This window comes from Zea mays, chromosome 8, assembly GCF_902167145.1.
Source record: "Zea mays cultivar B73 chromosome 8, Zm-B73-REFERENCE-NAM-5.0, whole genome shotgun sequence".
Classification (NCBI taxonomy): Eukaryota; Viridiplantae; Streptophyta; class Magnoliopsida; order Poales; family Poaceae; genus Zea; species Zea mays.
Window position 1 is genome coordinate 98,898,455 of NC_050103.1, and position 19,528 is coordinate 98,917,982.

At 54.5% G+C, this 19,528-nt stretch overlaps 1 protein-coding gene across 2 annotated transcripts; it reads left to right on the forward strand.

Moving 5' to 3' along the window:
• Positions 1-17,249: 17,249 nt before the first annotated feature.
• Positions 17,250-19,288, forward strand: LOC100502160 (uncharacterized). Of its 2 annotated transcripts, XM_008657164.3 has the most exons (2): positions 17,250-18,521; positions 19,141-19,288. In XM_008657164.3, the coding sequence occupies exon 1, from the start codon at positions 17,641-17,643 to the stop codon at positions 18,217-18,219; it is 579 nt and encodes a 192-aa protein (XP_008655386.1). In that variant the 5' UTR covers positions 17,250-17,640; the 3' UTR covers positions 18,220-18,521; positions 19,141-19,288. The 2 variants fall into 2 exon arrangements, with proteins under 2 accessions (XP_008655386.1, NP_001183567.1); NM_001196638.1 differs by lacking the exon at positions 19,141-19,288 and having other exon boundaries at positions 17,270-18,851.
• The last annotated feature ends 240 nt before the right edge of the window (positions 19,289-19,528 follow it).

Genomic DNA, 19,528 nt, shown 5'->3' on the forward strand with positions numbered 1-19,528 from the left:
TGAAACAATTTCGGTGTTGCTTGTCGAAGTGACCAAGCAACATCTGTCATCTCCGTTGGGAAAAAAGGGCATACCACTTTCCTGTGTGGTCTCTTTCCTTTGATCTTAGTAGTGACTACTTATACAAGTTCCCTTTACGTCCTTTGTGTAAAGGTGAAGCCGTGAAGCTCTTTAGCGTTGAGAGACAGCTAATTAGCTCTCAAATGGAGATTGACTTCCCCTGCTGCTGAGATGCAGGAGTTTGTTCATTCGCTCCTTTATTTAATCCATGTACTCCCTAACCAAGTGGAAAATTCATCTCGCATGAATAAACGAAGGAACAACATGACCAATGGATTTCTACCCAAATGCATGACCTTTTTGCTAGTAAATGTAAACTCTCAACCCTTGGCTTACCGATGGTACTGAGAGAACTTACCCAATGTCAATGGTAGTTCAACAAGTTGGTTTTACTAACTTACAACTGCCCAATAAACAAAGGTTGAGTTTAGAGATCGTTTTGTCGAGTTGTCTAAACTCACTTTTGTACAACCCCTCGTAAGGAAGAGTGTATAAGAATCGAGAGTAAGTCGGCCAGTAACCCTAATCATCATTCTAGTCACGCCTCGATCGCCTCACGTGTGCTTTTCCAGCATGTGTGATCAAATTGAGCCGTGCTAAGTATTTGATGAAATGGGTTGGTCACGAAGTCAACATCAATGGATCTCTCCATTGATATTTTCTCGAATCTCTATCATCTTTTATGGACTTGGATTCTCTGGCTAACACGAGTCAACTGTGATGTTATTCGACATTCACACTCGTCTCGTATGCTATGAACTTACCGTGACCACTTGTTGGTAAACCTCTTTCTGTGTGTTTTACCCAAGATGGTGCATCTGATTCTGTTTGGGTAAGGTCGCGTATTTGCCACTCGCTCAACAGACTCAGATAGTACAGTATCATCAGAAAAAGCAAACTGCACACATGGAACCTTATGTGTTCTTCTGGCAGGCATCGTCTCTCTTGGTGGACATCTCTAAATTAGCTTGTGGCGATACATGATATGTTCACTAGAGAAACCACATCCTGAGACCCTCGCCTTTATTTGGAAATGTCTCACGATTATCACTGATGAACATGGGTTACATGCTTCTCTACTCTTAGAAGTCTTTCGTTCCGAATCTCGGGGCGAGATTCTTTTAAGGGGGGAGGACTGTAACACCCCAAGTGTTTATCATCTGCTCGACCTCGAGTGCGGACTTTAACACGTAATATCAGTGGATAAAATGAATGCTGAATTTTAAACATTTTCGTCTATCACGATTTCAATATTGCATCTGTTTCATCGGTCGCAAGTGCGACATCGTTTTTATTTTTATCCATCCGGGCTCTTCTGAAATTTTCATGATGTTCGGAACATAGTCGTTCCAAAAATCGGTGCGCCCGATGATTAATTAAAATTCGTCGCTCGCGCGAATACGAATTCGGAAACTCGACCTACTCGGATGATTTTATCCCGGATAAATTCATTTGAATTCGACGACTAAAATGTTCGGGGTAAAATAATTCAACTCGCGCGAAATCGTGCGCGAGGTTACGATCCAATTTATCCGTCCGCACGCTGTTTTGGGCGACGAAATCGCGTATACTTTCGCAGATATTGTTTCGGCTAATTTCGGTCGGATCACGCCGAACAAATTATCAGTGCCGAAATCAGTTTATTTCGGTCTGTCATTTCTTGCCCGATCCAAAACTTTGGATATAATTGACGGGTGTAAATTCATCTGATTCCAAGTATTCACTAAATCAAAACCGTGACAGCGCGTCTGAGAATTATAATGGAGCTTCGATTCTCTGGTAAATTTATCAGATTTATGAATCGAATCAACTGTCGCAATTACCGTGACTCTTTTGTGGTCGCTAGAGATCTCGATTCTAAAATATCTGCAATTTTCTTAATTAAAAGAAAAAGAGAAAATCGAAAAATCAAAAAAAAATCTACTGGCGTCCCTATCCCCGCCATCCTCTCTCCCTAATCTTCATCTACGCATAGATTTTTCTTGCTGGCGGTTCTTGTTCTTATCGCTGCTGCACGCGCGGTGTGATATTTCCTGCACGGTGCTTACTGCTTACTCCCTGGATATTTTCAGCATCGTTCTTATCCCAGGCTCCCAGCGTCCGGCTCATTCTCTGCTCGGCGCTTGCTTTTCTTCTCCCCCTGCTCGCCGGTGTACGGATTGCGGTCTCCTTCTCCAGCTCCGGCACGCGCTCTGTCCCTCCCTCCTCTTCCTCAAGTTTGGCTGCGTCGAGTTTCCCTCCGTCCATGGCCGCCAGTCGAGCTCCTCCCAGCCGAGGCCCCTGCTCCCAGCATCGCGTTCCCTTCTTCTCTGCGAGCCCCTCCCTGTTCCCAGCCGTTTCCAGCTCGCCTGGCCGTGGTGCTCGCCCCTCTGCTATCTCCACGCCCGAGCTCGTCCTCCAGCTTGCCCCATGGCGCTCGGCCTCACCCCCTTGCCCCAGCGCCATCGGCTCCCCCTCCAGCTTCAACGACCTCGCCGTCGGTCTCGTCTCTGTTCAAGCTGCCATCGCGCCGTGCCGGTTGTCCATCTTTGATCCTCGCCTCGACGTCATCTTGCCGTGCAACACTTGCTTGGTGCTCGACAAAACGCCTGAATTAGGACCATCGTCGTTCCGCGCGTCAGCAAGAAAACCCAAGAATCGGGTGAAGACGAAGCTAGCAGCGTGATATTCCCTAAGCGCTCGATAAATTGCCTGGATCGGAAAATCGCTACCGATCTCGTGGATTCGTGTCTGATGTGGAAACGATAAGCTGATAAATTGTTTAGAATGGTTCGATCGTTAAATAAATTAATGTACTAGTGTGATACTCATTAGTTGCTCGATAAATTGCGTGAGTCACGAAACTCTCGTCGACTTTGCAGTTCTTGCGATTATTGAGCCAGGTTCAGTTATAGCGAGTTATTGCGCTATTCCGATCACTTAGCTGAATTAGTGGACCGAGTAGAATATTAGTAGGCCTGTGTGTTGATGAAATATTTTAATCACTTATAAAGATGTAGTATAATTTATAAAGTAAGAGATAAGTTTAGATTAATTAATTAATTGATAAGTTGTGATTAGGCTAATTGTATTTCATGTGTATAGTTTGTTGTTCGTGATGTTTGCGTTAGGTTCGAGAAGCGTAATTATTACGCGTAGTCGTATATTAATAACTAGTGTTTTTGGTACAAAATTGTAAAACGCCTCGCCGCTAGGTGTTTAATTCGCTATCGCATAACACTATTTAGGTTTGTAATATTCCTATTTATATGCATTCATGTGCATCGTGCATCTCAATTAGGTACGATAATTGATCGCGTGATGCGGAAGACGAGCCAAGTCGACCCCAAGCGCGGGCTAATCCGCAGGATGAAGCTGATGAACTAATCTGAAGATGGATAGACGAAACAAGATCAGAACAAGAGATGGTCGCCAAGTGGTCGCCACTTAACAACACTAACCTAGTGTTACCCAGGCAAGCCCCGGTGCATGCAACCCCTTCCTTGTGTTGTTAAATAATTTTTGCACACTTTAAGTCTAGTGAAATGTGCATTAGGTTCATAGGAGTTGCTTGGAAACCCTTTGATGCATTGCCTTCCTTGATATCCATACCTTTATAGATACTTCTGGTGAAGTATCAAAATATAATTTACAAAAATGCTTAGCCCTGCTCAGATCTTGTGGATAGAGGTTGTCTTTTGCGTTAAGGCCTTGCTCAGGGGTTATCCTGAGGAAAGATGGCTTCTACCTACAAGAATATTTTCATTGAGAGCGTGGTGGGATCTTACTGCAAAGTTCCCTATAATGCTCTTTTCATCCTAAGGAAGACAAACAATCCTAAGGGTGGAAGTACTTAAATCGGAACTTGGGCTAGGAACTGGTGATGTTCTACCCAAGTTGATTAAGGATTGGATGCGTATGTTGGCCTGCTGACCGAGGACCCTTTAACTGGTCACATGCCTCGTCATGGGTAAGCTTTGCCTCGGGCAGACTAAGGCTAGAATAAGATAACACGCAATGGGCGTGGAGCGGTGGCGAGAGTAGCGTGTACCCTCCGTGGCAAGAGGCTGGACGGTGGTGTATCTGTGCTCTCGGTTGACGTGAACCTGATCTGGTCTTAAGAACCCCTGTGGCGAGTTGACATATGCAAGGGTTAAGTGCTACATATGTCGTGTGAACGGAGATCCTCAGCTGAGTATAATCGATTCGGATCGCCGTACCTTCGCGGTTATGAAGACTTGGTCACTGACCTGCAACCTAAGTCAGGATGTGAACATTATGAATAAAAATGATGTTGTATTGATGAGATGGTGAAATTAGACTAGATGCAAACAAGGTCTATTAATATTTAATCTGGCGTTAAAATATTGAAAGTAAGGACTCACTTTAGTAAGCTATTTCTGCAAAAGCATCTAAGTTGATTCTTGCTAAAGCCTCTCCTTGATTCCCAAATACAGCATGCCCTTGAGAGTCTTTTCTTTAGTCGGGTAAGTCTTGCTGAGTAATTCCATACTCAGGGTTTTATTCCCTATTGTTTTTCAGGTTATAGTCTTGTGCTGCTGTTGATGCTGTTAAGTGCCGGTGGGCTCGACCTTCTTATAGAAGTATACCCCGTCTTTATCTTCTTACTGAGGATGGTTAGTTGAGCTAGCATATATTTCAAACTTATACTTTTGTAATCACTCTGATAAAATAATATAAAAATTTTGTAACTTGTAAAATTTGGTAATAAGATTTCCGCTGCAAAAATATTGGTGTGTGTGATTTATGTTACTTAATCCCGCGGTTCTGGTTGTAAGTGGTTTATCCGATGTCCTTGGGGCAATCGGACGGATCCTGTTAAGTTATCTGGTGCACATGCATAGCAGTCTGAGGTCTTTGAGACAAGGACAGGTGCATGTGGGCCCAATAACTTGGGAGGTTCTGCCACACGCAGGGTTGCCTCAAGTCGAGGTACTGGTTCGGCAGTCGAGGAGGCGCGGTAGTGGTGCGAGTGGTGGTGCAGTTGCTCGCACGTAGCAACCGGCGCGCCGGTTGCATGACGTGTGGGCCTGGGCCTCCATGCTGGGTGCGTTGGAAGTCGGAGGGGCACGCCCACTTGGCGCGGTTGCATGCCGCCTGCATGGTTGTCCGCCCTTTCACCCGCTGGACTGGGCGAAAGTGGAGGAATGCTTGTAACCGTCGGGCGGTTGCATGCACCGCGCGCGGCGGTTTGGCTTCTTCTGCCCTGGGCCAGTTTGTATGACGCGTGGGACTCAGCCCCCGCGCCGTAGGGGGAGGACCTTAGAGCGTGTTGGAGAAGACTCAGCCCACGACGGCTGGGGACGCAAGTAGGGAGAGTCGCCTTTAAAAGGAGGGTGACCCCCTTGAAAAGCGACCATGTCTTCGTGTTCCCTTATGCGTTGCGTCTTTCCACCTTCCGAGCCCCCGGATGGGGGACGCCCGCAATCCTTCCGCCTTGTCGTCGGAGGGACGCAACTTCGAGGAAGTCGATACCTTTCAGCCATCGTTCGACTTCAAGGATTTTCATCATGCAGCCCGGCTGCATCCCCTCGCCGGTGGTCACCCAAGACGGTGACCACCAGCCCCTGGGTGGGGAGAAGCAAGCCGGGCTGCGATCTTCGTCCCGCCCTCAGCTTCAAGGATGTTCATCATCCTTGCTGGGGCGGAGGCCGGGCTGAGCCGGAGCTCTACCTCCCGCGCGGGTTCGTGGGTCAGCCTCTCCTTCAGCATTCAAGGGAGAGGGCGCTCACTGGCCCTGCGAGAGGAGCGGACTTCAACAACGTGGGGCTGGTCGACGGTGGGCGTCGCCAGCTTCAACACGTTGGGCTCGCCGGCTTAGCTCCCGGTGCCCCCTCCCGCCGCAAGGGCGGTTGTCGCGCCGTGCGCACGGGTGGACCGCCCAAGACGTCGCACGCCGCTAGGGCGGCGTTCGTGTTCTGGGGCTGTCCTGCCTTTGCACCGGTACGGCGCCTCCGCGCGGAGGTCGGTGCCCCGCTCGTCCGGGAGGATCCGAGTGGGGATCTGCCGATGGGCTGACGGCTCCGGTCGTTGGTGCCGAGGTGGATGCGGCTCGAGAAGTCCCCGTCGCTGACGGGATCACCGCCACCATCCACGCTCCGGGCCTCCGGCTCTTTGTACTTGTCCTCGCCCTTCGAGCGTCGGCGTGGGCGAGGGCAAGGTTGCAGCGGCGTCCGCCCTGAGGCCATCGCTGCTGCAGTTCAGCCACCCGGAGCGGGGGTCGTTGTCGCTGCTGCCGGAGCGGGCGACGGCGAGCCACCAGTCGGCCTTCTGTTGCTCCACAGGCCCCCCAATCGTGTGGGGTTGTTCGTACCTGCGGAGGTGGAACCGGGGTTCCATTTGTATTGGCACCTTTTGTGCCGGTCTTTTGTTCGTTGTGGCTGTCGGGGCCTGAACATGTATGTATTTTCGGCATGGGGCCGTGTTTTTTCTTCATTTCGAGCACTAAGACTCGTCTGTCGACTATCTAAACCGCTTCACCGAGCGTGAGTCGCCTTGTGCAAAGGTGATGAGTGAGGTATCCGTATCCCGGAGGCGTAGGAGTCCCTCGGCTCGATCGACCTTGCTGTCCGAGGCTTCTCCTGCTTAGTTAAAGGAACCCTCGGCCGCTCTTCGATGAGCCGAAGCCGGAGGTAGCGGTGTCAGCACGGACAGAGGCAGAGTTGGCTCGAAAAGAAGATTTGGTCGGCCGGAGCCTAGCCGGGTCGTCCACTGGCGGGACCGACGCCAGAGTTGAGCTGCCGAGGCCACAAGCCGGGCTAATGTCTTCGGGGGACAGCTGGCCGAGGCCTCGGGGTGGCCGGCCGAGCCATCTGCTCGAGCCGGATTCCTAGAGAAGACCCTGGCGGCGATGGCCCGGGTGTGGTGCTGATGTCGTCCTTCAGAGTGGAGATCCTCCAACCGCGTCGCCGTCCGAGGCTAGGTCAGACCCCACCGAAGGTGTAGTTGACGCGAGGGTGCTGCTGCCCCCTTCAACTGTCGACGTCCGAGCCTGCAGGATCGGGTTGTCTTGTAGTGTGTGTATGTTTTCTGCGGCCGCTGAGACCCAAACATACCATCGTCGTGTTGAAAAGCTGCGTTTCTTTTCCTCTTGTTTCGAGTATCCGGACTTATTTGTCGGTAACAGAATTGTTTGTGCGGGCGAGAGTTGCTTTTCACGGAAGGTGATGAGTGAGGTATCCGTATCCCGGAGGCGTAGGAATCCCTCAGCTCGGTCGGCCTTGCCGCTTACGCGCACTCTTACTCGTCCATAGGGTTCTGTCACCGACGCAGTCGAGAAGGCCCAAAAAATCGTTCCGGCAGAGGAGCTTTCGAGCGTGAAGACTTGTTCGGTCCGTGGAATCACTTATCCGAGCGCGAGTTACTTATCGCAGAAGGTGATGAGCGAGGTATCCATATCCCGGAGGCGTAGGAGTCCCTCGGCTCGGTCAGCCTTGGCTGCTTACGTGTACTTTATCGTTTTCAGGATCCACTTTCGAAGTAGTCGAAAAGCACGAAAGGCATTCTGGCAGAAAAGATTTTTTTTCTTTTTTCGAGTAAAATTTCGACGCAGAGGGGGTTCCCCCCTTCTAGCCCCCAAGGGAGGGTCGGGCTTTGCTGAGGCAAGGCTGACCCTTCCTTGACGACCAGACTTTGTGTGTGAACGGGGTGTACGAATAACTTGGAAGCATCTTAAGGGTAGAAGCGACGTAGCTGTTGGATGTTCCAAGCGTTGCTGTAGACCTCGCCTTGACTGTTGGCTAGCTTGTATGTTTCGGGCTTCAAAACCTTGGCGACGACGAACGGCCCTTCCCAGGGAGGCGTGAGTTTGTGCCGCCCTCGGGCGTCTTGTCGCAGCCGAAGCACCAGGTCGCCCACCTGGAGGTCTTGGGACCGAACCCCTCGGGCGTGGTAGCGTCGCAGGGACTGCTCGTACCGCGCCGAGTGTAGTAAGGCCATGTCCCGAGCCTCTTCCAGCTGGTCCAGTGAGTCTTCTCGATTGGCTCGATTGCTTTGGTCGGCGTAGGCCCTTGTCCTTGGGGAACCGTATTCTAAGTCTGTGGGCAAGATGGCCTCGGCCCCATAGACTAGAAAGAACGGTGTGAAGCCCGTGGCTCGGCTCGGCGTTGTCCTCAGACTCCAGACCACCGAGGGGAGCTCTTTCATCCATCGCTTGCCGAACTTGTTGAGGTCGTTATAGATCCGCGGCTTGAGCCCTTGCAGGATCATGCCGTTAGCCCGCTCTTCTTGCCCATTTGTCATGGGGTGAGCCACGACGGCCCAGTCCACCCGGATGTGGTGATCCTCGTAGAAGTCCAGGAACTTTCTGCCGGTGAACTGGGTGCCGTTGTCGGTGATGATGGAGTTCGGGACCCCAAAGCGATGGATGATGTTGGTGAAGAACGCCACCGCCTGTTCGGACCTGATGCTGTTTAGTGGTCGGACCTCGATCCACTTGGAGAATTTGTCGATGGCGACCAACAGGTGCGTGTAGCCCCCGGGTGCCTTCTGCAAGGGGCCGACGAGGTCCAGACCCCACACAGCAAATGGCCAGGTGATGGGTATGGTCTGCAGAGCCTAAGCGGGCAGGTGGGTCTGCCTCGCGTAGAACTGACACCCTTCGCAGGTGCGGACAATTCTAGTGGCGTCGGCCACCGCCGTCGGCCAGTAGAAACCTTGTCGGAGGCGTTTCCAACAAGGGCTCGAGGTGTTGCGTGATGGCCGCAAGCCCTCGAGTGTATCTCTTGTAGGAGCTCCTGGCCTTCGGCGATGGAAATGCATCGCTGGAGGATGCCCGAGGGGCTGCGGTGGTAGAGCTCCTTCCCATCTCCCAGAAAGACGAATGACTTGGCGCGCCACGCGAACCGCCGAGCTTCGGCTTGGTCGAGGGGTAGCTCTCCTCGGTGGAGATATTGTAGGTACGGGGTCTGCTAGTTTCGATTAGGCGTGACCTCGCTCCGCTCACCCTCGGGGGCCGAGGGTGCCTCGGGCTGAGCCGAGGGTGCCTCGGGCCGAGCCGAGGGTACCTCGGACTGTGCCGAGGGTACCTCGGACTGAGCCGAGGGTGCCTCGGGCTGGGCCGAGGCCTTCTCGGGCTCGAGCGTGTCGTCAGTCTTGACGGAGGGTTGATGCAGGTCTCGGGAGAATACGTCCGGGGGAACCGTTGTTTGCCCCGAGGCTATTTTAGCCAGCTCGTCCGCAGTCTCGTTGTAGTGTCGGGCGATGTGGTTGAGCTCGAGCCCGTAGAACTTGTCTTCCAGGCGCCGAACCTCATCGCAGTAGGCTTCCATCTTTGGGTCGCGGCAGTGGGAGTTCTTCATGACTTGGTCGATGACGAGCTGCGAGTCACCGCGAGCGTCGAGGCGTCGGACCCCTAGCTCGATGGCGATTTGCAACCCGTTGACCAGAGCCTCGTACTCAGCCACGTTGTTGGACGTCGGGAAGTGGAGGCGTAGCACGTAGCGTAGGTGCTTCCCGAGGGGCGAGATGAAGAGCAGGCCCGCACCAGCCTCCGTCTTCATCAGCGACCCATCGAAAAACATGGTCCAGAGTTCCGGTTGGATCGGAGCTGTTGGGAGCTGGGTGTCGACCCACTCAGCCACGAAGTCCGCCAAGACCTGGGACTTGATGGCCTTCCGGGGGCGAATGAGATCGTCTCGCCCATGATCTCCACCGCCCACTTTGCAATTCTACCCGAGGCCTCTCGGGACTGGATGATCTCTCCCAGGGGGAAGGATGACACCACAGTTACCGGATGAGACTCGAAGTAGTGTTGCAACTTCCGCCGCGTCAGGATCACTACGTACAGCAGCTTCTGAATTTGTGGGTAGCGGATCTTGGTCTCGGACAGTACCTCACTGATGAAGTAGACTGGCCTCTGGACGGGCAATGCATGCCCCTCTTCTCGTCTCTCAACCACAATCGCGGCGCTAACCACCTGAGTGGTCGCGGCGACGTAGATCAAGAGGGCTTCTCCGGCAGCGGGGGGCACCAAGACGAGCGCGTTCGTGAGGAGCACCTTCAGGTTCCCGAGGGCTTCCTTGGCCTCAGGGGTCTAAGCGAAGCACTCGGCCTTCCTTAAGAGGCGGTACAGAGGCAGGCCTCTTTCGCCGAGGCGCGAGATGAAACGGCTCAGAGCCGCGAGGCATCCCATGACCCTCTGTACGCCTTTCAAGTCCTTGATGGGCCCCATGCTGGTGATGGCTGCGATCTTCTCCGGGTTGGCCTCGATGCCCCGCTCGGAGACGATGAACCCCAAGAGCATGCCTCGGGGAACCCCGAAGACACACTTTTTGGGATTGAGCTTCACGCCTTTCGCCTTGAGACATCGGAATGTTACTTCAAGGTCGGAAAGGAGGTCGGAGGCTTTCCTCGTCTTGACTACGATGTCATCGATGTAGGCCTCGACCGTTTGGCCAATGTGTTCGCCGAACACATGGTTCATGCACCGTTGGTACGTTGCACCCGCATTCCTCAAGCCGAACGACATGGTAACATAGCATTACATGCCGAAGGGTGTGATGAAAGAAGTCGCGAGCTAGTCGGACTCTTTCATCCTGATCTGGTGATACCCTAAGTAGGCATCGAGGAAAGACAGGGTTTCGCACCCAGTAGTGGAATCCACGATTTGATCGATGCGAGGCAGAGGGTAGGGAACTTTCGAACATGCTTTGTTTAGACCAGTGTAGTCTACACACATCCGCCATTTCCCCCCTTTCTTTCTCACAAGCACAGGGTTGGCAAGCCATTCGGGATGGAATACCTCTTTGATGAACCCTGCCGCCATTAGCTTGTGGATCTCCTCGCCTATGGCTCTGCACTTTTCTTCGTCGAATCGGCGCAGAGGCTGCTTCACGGGTCGGGCTCTAGCTCGGATATCCAGCGAGTGCTCGGTGACTTCCCTCGGTATGTCGGGCATGTCCGAGGGACTCCACGCGAAAACGTCGGCGTTTGCGTGGAGAAAGTCGACGAGCACTGCTTCCTATTTGGGGTCGAGCTCGGAGCCGATCCGGATCTACTTGGAGGCGTCGTTGCAGGGGTCAAGAGGGACGGACTTAACCGTCTCCGCTGGCTCGAAGTTGCCGGCGTGGCGCTTCACGTCTGGCGCCTCCCTAGAGAGGTTCTCCAGGTCGGCGATGAGGGCCTCGGACTCGGCGAGGGCCTCGGCGTACTCCACGCACTCCACGTCGCATTCGTACGCGTGTCGGTACGTGGACCCGACGGTGATGACCCCGTTGGGGCCTGACATCTTGAGCTTGAGGTAGGTGTAGTTGGGGATGGCCATGAACTTGGCGCAGCATGGCCTCCCCAACACTGCGTGGTAGGTTCCTCGAAACCTGACCACTTCGAACGTGAGGGTCTCCCTTCGAAAGTTGGAGGGCGTCCCAAAGCAGACGGGTAGATCGAGTTATCCGAGGGGTTGGACGCGCTTCCTGGGGATGGTCCCGTGGAAAGGCGCAGCGCCCGTCCAGACTAAGGACAGATCGATCCGCAGGAGCCCGAGGGTCTCAGCGTAGATGATGTTGAGGCTGCTGCCTCCGTCCATGAGGACCTTGGTGAGCCTGACGTTGCTGATGATGGGGTCGACAACGAGCGGGTATTTCCCCGGGCTCGGCACATGGTCGGGATGGTCGGCCTGGTCGAAGGTGATGGGCTTGTCGGACCAGTCTAGGTAGACTGGCGCCGCCACCTTTACCGAGTAGACCTCCCGACGCTCTTGCTTGCGGTGCCGAGCCGAGGCGTTTGCCACTTGCCCACCGTAGATCATGAAGCAGTCGCGGACCTCGGGGAACTCTCCTGCCCTATGATCTTCCTTCTTAGCGTCGTCGAGAGCCTTGCCACCCTCCGCGGGTGGCCCGACCTTGTGAAAGTGGCGTCGAAGCATGGCACACTCCTCAAGGGTGTGCTTGATGGGCCCCTGATGATAGGGGCACGACTCCTTGAGCATCTTGTCGAAGAGGTTGGCACCTCCGGGAGGTTTCCGAGGGTTCTTGTACTCGGCGGCGGCGACAAGGTCCGCGTCGGCGGCGTCGCGTTTCGCTTGCGACTTCTTCTTGCCTTTCTTCTTGGTGCCGCGCTGAGTTGACGCCTCGGGGACATCTTTCGGTGGGCGGCCCTGGGGCTGCTTGTCCTTCCGGAAGATGGCCTCAACCGCCTCCTGGCCAGAGGCGAACTTGGTGGTGATGTCCATCAGCTCGCTCGCCCTGGTGGGGGTCTTGCGACCCAGCTTGCTCACCAGGTCGCGGCAGGTGGTGCCGGCGAGGAACGCGCCGATGACATCCGAATCGGTGACGTTGGGCAGCTCGGTGCGCTGCTTCGAGAATCGCCGGATGTAGTCCCGGAGAGACTCTCCCGGCTGCTGGCGGCAGCTTCGGAGATCCCAGGAGTTTCCAGGGCGCACGTACATGCCTTGGAAATTGCCGGCGAAGGCTTGGACCAGGACGTCCCAGTTGGAGATTTGCCCTAGAGGCAGGTGCTCCAGCCAGGCTCGAGCGGTGTCGGAGAGGAACAGGGGGAGGTTGCGGATGATGAGATTATCATCGTCTGTTCCACCCAGTTGGCAGGCCAGTCGATAGTCCGCGAGCCACAGTTCCGGTCTCGTCTCCCCCGAGTACTTTGTGATAATAGTCGGGGCTCGGAACCGGGTCGGGAACGGCGCCCGTCGTATGGCGCGGCTGAAAGCCTGCGGACCGGGTGGTTCGGGCGAAGGACTTCGATCCTCCCCGCTGTCGTAGCGTCCCCCACGCCTAGGGTGGTAGCCTCGGCGCACCCTCTCGTCGAGGTGGGCCCGACGGCTGCAGTTATGGTGCTCGTTGCCGAGGCGACCCAGGGACGCAGGCGCTGTGTTGCGCGTGCGCCCGGTGTGGACCGAGGCTTCCCGCATGAATCGGGAAGTCGCGGCGCGATGTTCCGAGGGGTACCCCTGCCTTCGGGAGGCGGAGCTTTCGGCCCGTCGGACCGTGACGTCCTCCAGGAGATTCTTGAGCTCTCCCTGGATACGCCGCCCCTCGGTGGTTGATGGCTCCGGCATCGCGCGGAGAAGTATTGCCGCTGCAGCCAGGTTCTGGCCGACTCCACTGGAAACCAGTGGCGGCCTTACCCTGACGTCGTCGGCGATGCGGTGCTGGATGCCCTGGGGGTGATGACACGCTTCTCCGGCTGGAGGTTGGCCTGCCCATTCCTGCCCGATGTCCCGGTAGATCGGCTCAAGCGTTCCTGCTCCCTCGTCGAGCCTGGCCTGCATCTCGCGAATTTGCTCGAGCTGTGGGTCATGACCCCCCGCCGGAACGGAGACCACAGCTAGCTCCCGAAGGATGTCAACGCGAGGCACGGGCCTAGGGGGATCACCGTTCTCCGGTATACCAAGATGGTTGCCTTCGCTGGGACCCCCTAGATTGACGTGGAAACATTCGCGACTTGGACCGCAGTCCTCGTCGCCGAGGCTGCGGCTACCATCGGAACAGTCGGAAAGGCAGTAGTCGCATGCGGTCATGAAGTCCCGCACGGCACTGGGGTTACCAAGTCCGGAGAAATCCCAACAGAGGTCGGGCTCGCCGTCTTCCTCGGACCCCGAGGGCCCGTAGGTCGAGACGGCCGTCAGCCGGTCCCAGGGTGACCGCACACGATACCCCAAAGGGTTTGGACTCGCCTCTATGAGAGTGTCCACCGAAGCGGAGTTGCTTGGCGGGTTGAGGCCGAATCCAAAAGGCGCGAGATGGGAATCGGTCGGTACCTTTTGGTCGACGGGCGGTGACGAAGTCACGTTAGGGACTGACTGCACCGTCGTCTCAGGTACGAGGGTGACGCCCAGCAAGTCCTTCGCGAGCGTGCTGGCGTCGTCCGTTTGCTTGAGGTTGGTGTGTTGCGGGGAGACGGCACTCGTCTTCGCCTCAGACGCGAGGCCGATGCCCGATGCGCTCTCCGTTGGGGCGCCGGCGCCGTCGACTCGCTCGACAGCCAACGAGGTGCCGCCTCCTGCTTGGCCTTTGTTGCCCCGCCTCCTCCTCCGTCGGCGGGGGAGGGGACGGGACAAGCCCGAATGTCGTCCTTCCACCACGTGGGGAAGGCGTCGTCGATTTCCCCGGCGGGCGGGTTGTCGACCGCCATTGTCGCTGTCGCGCGGCGGGGGAAGGAGTATCATGTCGTAGCTGCCGTCGAGGGACATGAACTCAAGACTCCCGAAACAAAGCACCGTCCCGGGCTGGAGAGGTTGCTGGAGACTGCCCATCTGGAGCTTGACGGGAAGCTGTTCGTCAACACGCAGCAGGCCCCTACCTGGCGCGCCAACTGTCGGCGTTTCGAAACCCGGGGGGGTCCCTGGACCGATGAGTAAATTGTCGCCGCGTGCCCCAGCCCAGATGGGTCGGCGCGAGGCAGAACGCGAAGGGGGGAAAAGCAGCCGGAGGGAGACAGGCGTGGGAGGTGGAACCCGCGGCCTTCGTGTTAGCCCCGCGCCTAGGTCGGGTGCGCTTGTAGTAGGGGGTTACAAGCGTCCACGCGGGAGGGAGCGAGCGGCCTTGCGCGAGTGCCGTCCCGTCCTTCCCCGCGCGGCCAACCCTCTGTAAGAGGGCCCTGGACCTCCCTTTTATAGGCGTAAGGAGAGGATCCAGGTGTACAATGGGGGGTGTAGCAGTGTGCTAACGTGTCTAGCGGAGGAGAGCTAGCGCCCTAAGTACATGCCATCGTGGCAGCCGGAGAGGTTTTGGCACCCAGTTCGTGTGGTGTCGTGGCCGTCGGAGGAGCGTTGGAGCCTGGCGGAAGGACAACTGTCTGGGCTGTCGAGTCCTTGCTGGCGTCCTCTTGCTTCCGTAAGGGGGCTGAGAGCTGCCGTCGTCATAGAGCGTGCGGGGCGCCATCATTACTCGTATAGTGGAGCGAGCCAGATGGGACGCCGGTCTTGTTCCCCGCAGCCTGAGTCAGCTCGGGGTAGGGTAATGATGGCGCCTCATGTCGACGTGGTCGGTCCGTGCCCTAGGTTGGGCGAGGTGGAGGCTCCTCCGAGGTCGAGGTCGAGTCTGTCTTCCAAGGTCGAGGTTGAGTCCGAGCCCCCGGGTCGGACAAGGCGGAGACCGTCGGCTGAGGCTAGGGCTGAGTCCGAGCCCTGGGGTCGGGCGAAGTGGAGTTCGTCGTCCTTCGGGGCTGAGCCCGAGTCCGAGCCCTGGGGTCGGGCGGAGCGGAGTTCGTCGTCTTCCGGAGCTGAGCCCGAGTCCGAGCCCTGGGGTCGGGCGGAGCGGAGTTCGTCGTCTTCCGGGGCCGAGCCCGAGTCCGAGCCTTGGGGTCGGGTGGAGCGGAGTTCGTCGTCTTCCAGGGCCGAGCCCGAGTCTGAGCCCTGGGGTCGGGCAGAGCGGAGTTCGTCGTCTTCCGGGGCCGAGCCCGAGCCCTGGGGTCGGGCGGAGCGGAGTTCGTCGTCTTCCGGGGCCGAGCCCGAGTCCAAGCCCTGGGGTCAGGCGGAGCGGAGTTCGTCATCTTCCGGGGCTGAGCCCAAGTCCGAGCCCTGGGGTCGGGCGGGGCGGAGTTTCCCATGGCGCCTAGGGCTGGACTTGGCTGCTGTCAGCCTCACTCTGTCGAGTGGCTCAGCAGTCGGAGCGGCGCAGGCGACGCTGTCCTCTTGTCAGACCGGTCAGTGGAGCGGCGAAGTGACTGCGATCACTTCGGCTCTGTCGACTGGAGGGCGTGCGTCAGGATAAAGGTGTCAGGCCACCTTTGCATTAAATGCCCCTGCGATTTGGTCGGTTGGCGTGGCGATTTGGCCAAGGTTGCTTCTTGGTGAAGACTGGGCCTCAGGCGAGCCAAAGGTGTGTCCGTTGCTGGAGGGGGTCCTCGGGCGAGACGTAGATCCTCCGGGGTCGGCTGCCCTTGCCCGAGGCTGGGCTCGGGCGAGGCGTGATCGCGTCCCTCGAATGGACCGATCCTTGACTTAATCGCACCCATCAGGCCTTTGCAGCTTTGTGCTGATGGGGGTTACCAGCTGAGATTTAGGAGCCTTGAGGGTACCCCTAATTATGGTCCCTGACACTTCCCCTTTGTGAAACAGATACCAGTTTGAAATAATTTCTTCCTTTTGTGAAATAGTTTTAATTTAGAAAATGGTGGTGGTGCGGTTCTTTTGCTTTGGGCCTATTACTTTCTTCCCCTTTGGCATTAATTGCCAAAAATGAAGAAACTTGAGAGGCCTTTGATTCTCCCCCTTTGGGGCCTATTTTCTCCCCCTTTGGAAAATAAAGAATAAGAGTGAAAGTTTATTCCAATTGAGAGTTTATGAGTAAGGGAAAGGATAAATGATACCGACAGAGTTGAAGTGGAAGCCTTGCCTTTGCTGAATACTCTATTTCCCTTTCAATTTAAGACTAATCATAGAAATATACTTAAAAACACATTAGTCTTAGTCTTGGCATGTAACACCCCAGGTGTTTATATTCAGCTCGACAACGAGTACGGATTTAAGCACGCAATATCTGTGGATAAAACGGATTTTAAATTTTAATCATCCTCGCTTATCGTGATTTTAATATCGCATCTGTTCCGTTTGTCGCGAGTGCGACATCATTTTTACTTCTACTTATTCGGACTCTTCCAAAATTTTCGTGATGTTCGGAACATCGTCGTTCCGAAAATCGGTGCGTCCAGTGATTATTTAAAATTTATCGCTCGCACGAATACGAATTCGGAAGCTCGACCCACTCGGATGATTTTATCCCGGACAAATTCATTTGAACTCGACGACTAGGCTTTCAGTGTAAAGTAAATTAACCCCCTTTTCGTTATCCGTGACATCACGTCTACGGATTTCAATTGAATTGTTTAGTCGAGTATTCGAGTAGCAAACGGAAATCATCTGAAGTCAACTGAATTAAATCACGCAGAGCAAAATTAACAAAGCCGAACTATGTTTAATTCGGTCTGTTGCTTTTCGCCTTGATTTAAAGAGGTGAATTAACAGTACGAATTCATCTGACTCCCGAGTATTCATCAAATCAAAACCGTGTCACAATTACTGTCTATATCGTAAACATCCCTAAATATCGGGATATAAAATATCTTCGATTTCTGTTTAAAAAAAGAGAAGAAAATATCAGTCTCATCCTTATCTTCACGCACGCTCAGATTCTCTTCATCCCGCGCTCAACCTTATCTACATCCGCATCTCTTCGGTAGATATTTTTTCTGCTCACGATCGGCTCGGAGTACAAATCACAGGCTGTCGTATCTTCTGCAGAGCACCACCCCTGCACTTTGATTTTTTTCCTCCCTTGCGTGTCGTCTCTCTCTCCCTTGCGTGTCGTCTCTCTCTCGGCCACTAGCTCGCTCGCCTCTGCAGCTTTCTTCTCCACCGCGCCCTGGCTGAGCTCGGCGTCCTCCTCTACCACGGCTCCCAGTCCTTCTCTGCGCGGCGCTCCTGTGTTCCAAGCTCGTCGTGGAGCTTTGTCTCTCCAGTCGTCGCGCTCGGGAGTCCTTGTTGTGCTCGCCTCAGCGCTCTGGCCGAGCCCCTCACGCGTGCTCGTCTCTCTCCTCTGCCCGGCCCCAAGCTCCTGCGCGTGGCTCCCTGCTCGCGTCTCCGGCCATCTCCAGCTCGCTGGCCGCGACCCCCCCGAGGTTTTTCCCATGGCCGGCTCACTGCTCAACCCAAGCCGAGGTCGTGTACGAAGCAGCAAGCCTCAGATTCTTCCGCGCCGCGTGCGTCGACTCGATTTGCAACCCTGTGTCATCGATCTGTGCAGCCCCGACGTCAGCCCCAACATCGATCTGCGCGCGTGGATCCGACGTCGCGTCTCGCTCTCTGGTGGTCGAGCTCACCCAGCTCGCCTCCTGTCTTCAACTATGGATGGCAGCCACCTTGGATTGTTCATAAACTCCGCCGCTCAGTGCCGCGTCTCCAGCACCAGCGTCCCTGCTCCTTGTTCCTCCATGGCTGCGTCGCGCGCGTTCCGTTGTTCCTACGCGTGCTGCCGCAAAGCTCTCTGTTCTGTTCGCTTTCGTCGCATTGTCGTGCGCGCGAAACTGCTTGCAGTCGATATCGAGTCCGTGACGCGCGCGTTGGACACGGTGAAACGCTACGTGTGCTTATGTCCGAGCCCGACCGTGACCTCGCTTTGCTCCTCGCGTCACTGCTCACCGAGTCTTTCCTCAGCCCGTGATCTCTCCCTGCCTGTCGTTGCGTCGTTCGTCGTCCTTTGGTCCTAGTCTGACCCATCCGTGCGTTCGCTCCTCATCCATCGGGCTTCACGCGTGCTCGCGTTTGTCGTCGAGCTGTTGAACCCGTCCTCCCTTGCTCGTAACTTCGTCGTCGCTAGAATCCTCACTAGATTCGTGTCCTCGCCAGCCCGCTCCATATTCAATCTCGTCGTCGTTCCGCGCGTCAGCAAAAGATCCTAAGAATCGGGTGAAGACGAAGCTAGCAGCATGGTATTCACCAAGTGCGTGATAGGAAGCTCGAGCCAGGATTTATCAGCATTCGTACGAGATTTGGGTCGTGTTTGATGCTGGTGAGCCGATTTATAATTTTTGTAAGTTTATCTGATGATTGGATTAACTAGAATTATTAGTCGTAATAATCCTCGTATTTAGCGCAGGCGCGTTATGGTAGTGTTAAAAATAAGTGAAGAACGATGGGTTTAGTAATGTGAAAGGTAGATTAATTTAGGGATATCTAAGCGAGGTGACGACGTAAAGGATAGATTTAGTATTTCATATAACCATCTGATGAATTTTGTCGTTGTCAATTGCATTAAATAAATAACATAAAGAAATGTTTGATTAATTGTTGACATGTAAAATATGTGAGGAGTGAAATAAAATTAAAATAGTTCTTTGTGAGCCATGCAGTATAATTTATAAAACAAGGAATAAGGTTGGCAATTAATCAATTAGTTGGTGAGTTGTGTAGGCTAATTGTATTTAATGTGTATAGTTGTTGTTCGTGATGTTTGCGATAGGTTCGAGAAGCGTAATTATTGCGCTTAGCCATATGCTGATAACTAGTGTTTCCGAATAAAACGGTACAACCCCTCGCCGCTAGGTGTTTTATTCGCTATCGCGTAGCACTATTTAGGTTTGTAATATTTTTGTCGATATGCATTCATGTGCATAATGCATTCCATTCAGGTACGTTAATTAATCGCGTGATGCGGAAGAAGACCCAAGTCGACCCCAAGCGCGGGTTAATCCGCAGGATGAAGCTGATGAACTAATCTGAAGATGGATAAACGACACAAGTATCAAAACAAAAGATAATCGCCAAGTGGATGTCGTCTAACAACACTAACCTAGTGTTATTCAGGCAAGTCCCGGTGCAGTTGCCACCTCCTTGTGTTTTAAAATCTTTATCACCTTGTTTGTTGCATTAGGTGATAGGAGTTGTGTGCTAAACCGTTGATGCATTTCCTTCCTTGCCAATTGATTTCCCTTCCTTGATACCCTTTTACGAAAAAGATTTTTGATGCTTAGCCTTGCTTTAGAAAACAAAAATGTTTTGTTTTAAAACAAAGGTGAT